This window comes from Corvus moneduloides, chromosome 6 (genome assembly GCF_009650955.1).
Source record: "Corvus moneduloides isolate bCorMon1 chromosome 6, bCorMon1.pri, whole genome shotgun sequence".
Lineage (NCBI taxonomy): Eukaryota > Metazoa > Chordata > Aves > Passeriformes > Corvidae > Corvus > Corvus moneduloides.
This window is the reverse complement of record NC_045481.1, coordinates 10,863,499-10,872,955: the sequence shown is the minus strand read 5'-3', so window position 1 is coordinate 10,872,955 and position 9,457 is coordinate 10,863,499. Positions and strand designations below refer to the sequence as shown.

At 43.6% G+C, this 9,457-nt stretch overlaps 1 protein-coding gene across 4 annotated transcripts in view; it reads left to right on the top strand.

Moving 5' to 3' along the window:
* The first annotated feature begins 2,075 nt into the window (after positions 1 to 2,075).
* WDR20 (WD repeat domain 20) overlaps positions 2,076 to 9,457 on the top strand; it is a 45,599-nt gene continuing 38,217 nt past the window's right edge. For 2 of the 4 annotated variants that reach the window (XM_032110609.1, XM_032110608.1), the window contains exon 1: positions 2,076 to 2,376. In XM_032110609.1, coding sequence (XP_031966500.1) covers positions 2,128 to 2,376 — 249 coding nt within the window. In that variant the 5' untranslated portion in view covers positions 2,076 to 2,127. The remainder of the gene's footprint in view (positions 2,377 to 9,457) is intronic. The other 2 variants (XM_032110607.1, XM_032110606.1) reach the window with 1 other exon arrangement.

The following is a 9,457-nucleotide window of genomic DNA, read 5'->3' as shown; positions in this document are numbered from 1 at the left end:
TCTTTGAATTAAATTGACCTGAAACTAAATCTCTTTGACCTCCTGCAGTCTGAGTGGACTTCTTCAGCTGAACTGATCTAATGGAAAGAAGGAAGGTCCTGCTTCCCTCCAGCTCTGCTGTCCATTGCTGTCCCCTCTCTTAAGCAGTCGGTGTTCTTAGTTTAACCCAATTCATTTCACATTTGCAAGGAGTTTAATTCTCTATCCATTTATCTTTCAGAAATGGCTCCTCATGAGGTCAGAAGAGCACTGCTGCTGGTAAACGAAGCAGTAGCAGCAGATAGTCACAGTCCAGAAAGAAGAGAGCAGTACAGTGCTTTTTGTAGCAGTCACATTAGAGCCACACAGCAGGAAACTGTACCTTGAAAGTGTTTCTTTTGTTGTTAACATAAGATGATCTAACTCTGTGCTGCTTATCTTCCCCTAGTCGCACATTCCCAATTCCTTCTTTATTTTGACTCCAGCAATTCTGTGGTGAGTTGGATCAACCCGGTTGCTGATCAACACTTTGCTTACCTGAGAACTCATAATTTCTGTGTGTGTGTTAATTTTCAGGTGGATCTGACTCACCCTTTGGTTGCATGATTACTAGACTTGATGCAAGGCAGGTAAGAGAAATACCTGTCCAGGAGGGGTCAAAGCCTTTTTTACAGCTGGAGATCAGTCTTAGATCAGTTTGAGTCAGTCAGTAGGCTGTAGTGAGAAAAACTCTTAAAGCTGAAACTTGTCAGAAGAAATAGGCCTGCCTCCCTGCCCAGTGAATACAATCCTTCCCAATCCTGTGCCACCTCCACCTGGCATTGATCTGGTTCACCATGCAACACAGCTGGCTGTATGGTTGCAGGATGATCAGAACAAGGAGGTGAGTGATCTGAAAACCAGTTTTTCAGGTTCACACCTCAGGCCAACTCCCAGGCCTGGCTCTGCCTGCAGCAGGTTGGAGGCTAGTGCAGAGCTGGAGGGATGGAGGTAGCATCTCCATCAGGGGCAGTGTGAGCTTGGCATGAAACGTCAAATTACAGCTGCACACCTGGATTTGCTATCCCTAAGCTGATGGACATTCACAACGGGGTCCACAGCCCCACCTCACCAGGCTTCCAGGTGCTGGCAGTTCTCTGTGGGCAAAGCTGGCCAGGGCCATGGCAAGCAAGCCAATGGAGGTGGCCAGGGCGGTGATGCCTCACTGTGATGGCCCCATGGTGAGTGGGGACTCTCACCTGGGAGCCATTGCCCCAAAAACAGCGCTGCATATGGACACCTCCTGGCTCTGATCTGGCACCTCCAGCAGCAGGACCACCTCACCCCACACTGTGCCCGGGCAGATACCCGCATCCTGAGGTGGCAGGTCCCTGTGGGCACACAAAACCCCTGCTCACAACCCCCTTCACCCTCTCTCCCCCAGAGCAGCTGCCCCGTGGAGCCACCATGTCGCGTGACCCTGCTGAGGCCACATCTGCAGCGCTGTGTCCAGTTCTGGGCGCCGCAGAAGGAGAGAGACACGGAGCTCTTGGAGTCGGTCCAGCGGAGAGCTACAAAAATGATTAAACTACTGGAGCATATCTCTTATGAGTAAAGGCTGAGGGAGCTGGGCCTGTCCAGAGAAAAGCTGACTGAGAGGGGACCTCATCAATGTGTATAAATATCTAACGGGGGTGAGGGGGTGTCAGAGGATGGAGCAAGGCTCTTCTCGGTGGTGCCACGGGCAGAAGCTGATGCCCAGGAAGTTCCACCCGAACATGAGGAAGAATTTCTTTACTGTGCAGTGACCACACTCTGGAACAGGTTGCCCAGAGAGGGTGCGGACACATCCAAGACTCCTGTGGATGTAGTCCTGCACTCCGGGATGACCCTGCCGGCGCAGGGAGGTTGCCCACGGTGCCCCACTGCGCCCCCTCCCTGCCCGACCCACCCGGGCACTCTGTGAGGGCCACCCCCTCCGGCCTCCAGCCACGCCCCTTTCCCCGCCCCCCGGCGCGCGGGCCCGGCGCGCGCGCAGCCGCGCAGTAAACAGGCCCCGCCGGCCCCGCCCCCTCGCACCGCCCCCGCGCGCAGGGGCCGCGCGCGCGCCGGCGGCTGCGCAGTGTCGGCACATCCGGGCACTGGCCAGGATGAGCGCTCCTTTCCAAGATGGCGGCGGAGGGAGGTGGGAAGGAGATGAACGAGATTAAGACCCAGTTCACCACCCGGGAGGGGCTGTACAAGCTGCTGAGCCACTCGGAGTACAGCCGGCCTAACCGCGTGCCCTTCAACTCGCAGGGCTCAAACCCCGTCCGCGTCTCCTTCGTCAACGTCAACGACCAGAGCGGCAACGGGGACCGGCTCTGCTTCAATGTGGGCCGGGAGCTCTACTTCTACATCTACAAGGGGGTCCGCAAGGTACCGGGGCTCCCCCGCCGGGATGGGGCGGGGAGTGGCGGGGGCTCCGCGTCGCCCGCCTGCCGGAGTGCGGGAGCCCCAGGGCCGCGGGGCCGCGCCGGGGGCGGGGGGCAGAGGCCGCCCCGCCGGGCCGCCCCTCCCTCGCTGTCCTCCCTCCCCGCCGCCGTGGGGCTGGCGGCTCCTCGGCTCCAGCCGATCTCCCGATTAACCAGGTAGCGGCTGGGGAGGGGGAGAGCAGGCCTGGGCCGAGGGCGGTGTGAGGGCATCGGCGCTGGGTCGGTGCTTGGGGCTGCTCCAGATACGGTGTCACCGACGGGAGTTGTGTGTGTGGGCCCTGTGCAGGGATGCGATCTCTTGGACCCTCCTTGTCGTGCGGGAATGAGGGTTGGCTTTTCCTCCCTGGGCCTCCTTCACCTACTGCTTCAGGTCAGAATTTGCTGGACACACTAATGCCTGTTGTGATTATGGTGGTGTTAAATCCCTGCTTCCAGGATCTTTGTAGCTGTGGCTGCATGGCTGAAGCATTCGCTGCAGTTTTAGGCCTTTGTTGTGACTTGGAAATGTGGGTTGATTTTAGGATTGTTTCTAAAGGGGAGCGGTGCAATGAGATGAGTCTTAAATATCAGATAATTGACAGAGAGAGTTGCTTTTGCAGGAAAGATTGATGTGCTTGAGAGAGAGAGACTCCTTACCTGTCGTTACTGGATGCAGGACAGTGCATGTATTTGATCTCTCAGGTCACCGTATTTATGAACAAACCCTGGATTTTATGAGATTCAGAGAACAATTCTGAATTTGTCATCCTAGGTGAACGAATGTCACTCTCAATAGACATAAACACAGATATGAATGTCAGCTTTCTGTTTTGTTTCAAATAGTGGGTGTTCATTATTTTACATGCTTGGGTCTCAGCTGCCATCATGTGAGTACCTTGAAATCTTCCTGCTCTTAGCCAACCATTCCACATGGGATGAGTGCGCAGAGTGCTAGAGACTCACACAAGGCAGTGCAGGAAGCTCGTGGATAACAAGGAATTATACCTGATTCTGCTGTGTCCTAGGGTAGTGCCCCTCACACTCTTCCTTTATATGAAATGTCAGCACCAGCAGGAGTTTTAAATCTGTATGGTTATTTGTTGAATGTGACCTAACAGATCTGATATGTCCTGTATAATTATATGGAAAAGTGTGTCTGTGTGTAGTTTAGTTTCACCCTTTAATGAATTTTAATAATTTAGTTATGTTTCAATTAGTGCTTGGACAATGGCTTCTTTAAGCATACTAGGAGTATTTAGTGTCAAACAGTATTTGCTATTTACAAGTAGTTGCTATCTTTACAAGGTATCCTGAGGAGCAATATCTCTGAAAATCTACATCCTATATTATTGCCATGGTTGGGTTCTGCTGTGTTTGTTTGTTCCGTGCAAAGTAGCTGCAGAGTTTTCTCAGCTCACAGAGCGAGCCTTTATGTAGTTTAGTAATGGTACATGTGATTCTTGCAAGTTCTCTTAGTCATCTCTTGCCACACTTCTGAAAAATAAAGATCTAAACCCTGGAACTTCGTTGAAAATAAGGAACAGAATAATTATATCAAATTACAAAAATCTCTTTGAGCTGGGTATTTGGATATTTTTTCAGATGCCAAAAGCTACTGGTATGATACACAGTAACTGAGAAGTTTGAGTTTGTGAACTCATGAGCTCTGAGGCATTTGTACCTGTTACAGTGTGAAATGCTTTTTTCTCTGAATTGAATAAAACATACACATTGTTAGGAAAGAATTCATCTCAATAACCTTTTACAGTATTAACTATCTAAAATAATACTGTATATTCTATATGTGTAATATATTAGTAAAGTGAACCTAAAGAAAGATGAACTAGATTGACTCACTCTAAGGGAAGTGCTTTAAATGAGAATGGGAAGATGGTCTGTCTAAAATCTGCAATACTTGCTGCTTTGGAATTTATTTTGAAACTTCAGTTGGAAGCAACTGTTTTGTCTATGTATGAACGTGAAACAGGAACAGGCTGACAGTCTTGTCAACTGATTATGTAAACTTTTCAGAATCAAAAGTTCTGTCTTGTGGCTATCATAAAGGGGAGAGAGCTATTGTTACCTCAATGGACTGGATGTAATTCTGCCTTAAACTGGGCAGATTATCACATTCTGTGTTCCTTCCTGTTCCTGAGAGCAGGATGGGGAGAGGGACTTGACCTGTTTAAGACCAACCTATTTGTGCTCCTCTGCATAACACAGATGCTGATAACTTCAGTTTTAGTTGTTAGTTCATAATTATTTAAGTCTCCCTTAAAAAAATTTCCCTGATTACTTTTAAGATTATGATTTTCATTCTGGCTAAATCATATTACAGTATCGAGTTGTATTTAATGAAGCTATGCTGTGTGAATATATCAGCTAACTATGTATGATTTTATCTTTTTTTTTTTCTTTTTTTTTCCCCATTTTTTTAAAAAGAATTTTTAAACACTTCTTTTCTGGATGGAAAAATGCTATATTTTTCTTAAAATGAGTGAAAAAACTACCAGGACTGTATTTTAAGTGACTGTGTCTGTTAGGTACTGAAATAACCCATTGCAGATCAGTACACATCAAGGAAGAGTAGCACTTAAGCCATGAATGACACTTCAGAATAAACAATGTAATACGGAGTCAAAGATACCACTTGGGAGGATATTTGTTGACATCAGTAGTGCTAATCTTTCTTCTTTTAGTTTCCCTTAAATCCTAAATGCATTGTGAATGCTATGTCTGGTTTCTAAGTCACCTTTTTAAGTGAACTGCTGATATGTGTGTTGTGTTTAGGAGATTTAATTTATATAAAGAAAAATGTTTCCAGGTAACCTTGATCCTTCTTCCAAGACACTTGGTGGAGAAGTTAGATCTGGCATCCAGGACAATGATGTGGAGTTTGTCTATTCATACTCAAATCATGAAGGTTTGTAGAGAGACAGGAGTTTTGGACAGCATTTCAAGCTGTCTCTAGAGACTTTTCAAAGCAAAAAGGTATTTTCTCCCAACTTCGTTCTTCAACTCTTTAAGAAGGGAGCTGAGATTTTACTGTTTAGTGTTTCCATGTTACTACTAAATTTTACTATTGTCGTGAAATGGACATGGTCCTGTAGTTTAGTAAGAAATTAAACTGTGATGGAATGAGATGTGGTTGCTTTACTTAGATAAGTATGTAATTGTTCTTAACTGCTCTGAGTGTCAGTGGGCTTTCCCCTTCAGTCCTCTGTTACTTTGGCTTTAAGATTAGATGTGTGCAATGATCTCTTATTAACCAGAAAGGGTAAATTTTCATGAACTCAACTGATCTAGTGACAGCTGTAAATGATGGACTGGCAGTATAGGATCCTCTTGGTGGTGTGCTCCTATCTCCTTGTCTTTGGCATTGCTCAGCCTCTGGGTGAGCTAGTTCAGCTTGCTAAACCAGCAGCAAGGTACTTGCAGTTTTTCTGGCTAGATTTTCTCTTGTTTTGGTGAGTTGAATGGTGTCATCTTGGGGTTGATTATTAGCAGGTACTGTGACAGCAAGAAAAGGGTTGGAGGGGCACGACCCCCTTCAGCGGCCTGGACTGTCTGCTTGGATCCACTGCCTTATGAGGTCTCTCCTGAATAAAGCCTCTGCTTCAGCCTTAAGTCAGTTTTGGAATGATCTGTTCCTAAGGGATTGTTGACTTAATTTTGATTAAGAGAGTTACAGGTGTTAAAGAAGGCTTTTCCTGATATTTTAGGCATTTCCCTCTTCATGGAGTGAAAAGACAAAAAATTATAACGTAATAATTCAAAAATTGTTCAAATTATGATGCTGTGATGCTCTGGGTAAGTTGCTTTTTCCTGCAGCCCCTAATCAGGAGTGAGGGCTGTTACTTGACTTTTTTTATGAGACAGTCTTGAAGTACTTAAATATGGTTTGTGGCTAGCTTTGCAAAATGATTTATTAGTTGATTCATTAGACTGGAAAAGGAGAGTGCTATATCATCTTCCTTGCCTTAGGAATGACTAACAAGACAAGGCTTTCCAGATTGCTGCTGACATTAACTATCAAGTCCTTTTCCCTTCCTACTTCCTGCAAGGAAGCTTGTGCGTTTTCCTTATAGAAGTTGTGTGTGTGATGATGTGTTATTCTCTACATGTTGTAAAAGTTTGTGGGGAAATTAAGCTGCATCTGTCATTGCAACACAAGTACATATTAGCAGTAGTGTTGCATGGTTCACAGTCCTAATTTTTATGTAATATATCAGCAAGTTAATCTGAATGTATAGTTTAGCTTATTACATGACATAAAACCTTTTGCATTATAGTTAAATTCTGGCTACCTACTCTTTGGTAACGTGTGGCAGACTTCCTTAACATTGGTCATTTCATTTTCTGAAATCACCTTGTTGCAAGAAGAGGCTTTGTCTTTAGTTTGACTTTTTTCTTGCAGCTACCTAAAGCAGCAGTCTGTTAATAACTACGAAATATTATAGTATGTTGCAGTAGTGTTGGATTAGAAACATACATAGGTGAGAAGCACAGGTTGATGGAGGCATGGAGGGCAGAATTTGTTGACTGTCGTTTTAAGCTTAGACTTAAGCGTCTTGGAAATTATATTTGTACTAGGATGAAAATAATCTTGTTTCTCAACTTTTTTTATTGAGAGTTGGCATATTGGTAGTCCCTGCTTATCAGTAAAAAGACTGAAGTACAGGATTCCTTCTTTTGCAGTTCTCAAAATTACCTTTTTTTATGTCTGGCTTGATTTGTTGTGCAGTTCAGTGTTATCCTTGGTGGTGACTTTCATTCTATAATCTGTTCACCTGGGAACTTGTTGCAATGACAGAATGATAATGGGTGATATTTGTCACTGTGCTTAATATATTGCTGACAAGAGCAGGGCGAGGCAGTTCTGTGTTGGAAGCTGGGATGTGTGGAGAAAACCATCATGTTTTCTCAGGATGTGGTGGGAATGTGAATTAATATTACTGTATTCTTAGCGATCACTAAGCTGTGTCAGGCCCCTGAAAACGATGTACATTTAAATAGCATATATGAGCTATAAAAATACTGAGATTTGTAAGGATCTTGGAAGATACAGTAGTTCTGAAGCAGAGGGAAGTATACCTACATCTTAGTCACCAGTTCTTAAACTTGCAGTAATGAGAATTCCACAGTTTCCTTCAATAACTTTTTTTGGTGTTTCTTCTCTTTCTTCTTCCTTCAATATCTGACTAAACTTCTTGTTCAGGGAAAAACAAACGTGAAAGCAAACCAGGCTGAACAGAGTTAATTTACTGTGGACATAGAGGACAGTTGACTATTGCCTTTGGCTTTTGCATATTTAAAAACTTGTTAATTTGTCCTTTCAGTTTTCCTAAGGTAAATAAATCCAGCTCTTTAAACCATTCTTTTCGGATTGTGAGTTCAAATGTTTCATTGCTCTCCTCTGTTGGCTTCTATTGTCTTGCATTTGTGGTACTTAAACTAGACCCAGTGCTTGCACTGCGACTGCAGTACAGAGCAAGGCAGAATTGTTGCTGCTGTGTCTGTCTTCTAATATTCTTGCTAACATATTGAATAATGTTGACATTTTTGAATCCTGCTTATAGTGATGACTCACTTGGGTTGTTTCTTATCATATTGCTGCTTTTCTCCATTTTTATCCATGCCTTGATTTTTGTTGATGTTTATAAATGCCATGTAGCATTTTCATTGAATTTTGCTCTATTAAGATTATTAGAGAGTGGTTTTATTTCCAATTCTGTGCTGCATAATGCAAAAAATCCTCCAGTCTTGATGTTATTCACGAATTTGATGCGTACTCTCATCCATTAATGAAAATCTCTCATAGAAGAGAAATCCAGCCATGTGTTGGATTTGCTGCTGACATTTCACATTTTTCAGGTGTGTTGGATGTGACTCTATTCTGTCCCTTCTTAAAAGGGTGTTGTAGATTTCTTTTTTTCAAGAAATCCCTTAATTTCTTGCTGAATTTTTTTTCTTCTCTTTGTGGGGGATAATAGTTGTTATATTGGGACTGGACTAGCCAGTCTCATGGAGGTATTGTTGCTAGCCTCTTGATCTGTGATTGTGAAGGTATTTGAGAGCCTCTTGGACATTTGTTTCAGGTGTTTAATGGGTGGATATATTTACCACTTTGAGCTTTGTGATGTAGGTAGATTCTTTCTTTCTTAATTCTAGCTGGGCTGTACTAGGGACTGACAGACACGTTACAAAATACTCTGTAGACTTTTCCGAAGGGTAGAATTTTTAGTAATGCTTTTTTTTCAACAACACTGCTGAAGGAAACAGTGAAGAGTTAATGTAGAATTACAGATGTGTAGGTAGCTTTCGATGTTTAATTTTGTTATTAGGCTTATATAGAGCAACTAGGAGTAAGATACAAAGACTATAAAGCTGCTTTAAAATGACAGTTACACTGTTAAATGTTTCTTGCTCTGGAGGAAGATGAAATGTCTATGGTTGACAGAGCTTGCAAGATGATTTTTATGTAAGAAGTGGTATTAGTCTGTAGTGCTTTTTCTTGTTCTAGTCTGTGCTTCAAGCCCATATCACAACTGTTTGACTTCAGTGAGCTCTTGCTCTGTGTTCACTGAAGGATTGCTCTCTGAGGTAACAGTTCATTTGTCTATGACTGCTTGTTTGGCTGGCATGTTTGACAGTGAGTGCTGGGCTATGCTGGCCAAACCCCTATGTTGGGATGCAGTATTTTATAGGCAGGGAACTTTTGTGTGTGTCTTTGGTTGGGGTTTTTTTTGCCACAGCAGTTATAATTTTGGAGGTTTTGTTTTGTATTGAAGTGCATTTATGGTAATATTGCACTTACATGAATTCAGTTGGGGAAATTTAGGTTAGCGTAAAGCCAATAATCGTGGCACTTATTCTTTGCATATTGACAAAATTTTAGTCATAATGCTTCACAGATGCGAAGAGGGGTCATTTGTAACAAACACTTCTGTGCCTCTGGTGAGTTTTATGGGCCAGCTTTGTCAGAATATTTATAAAAGTGTTGTGCTATGTGCTTAAATTACAAGGAGTTTGCATTATATGTTGGC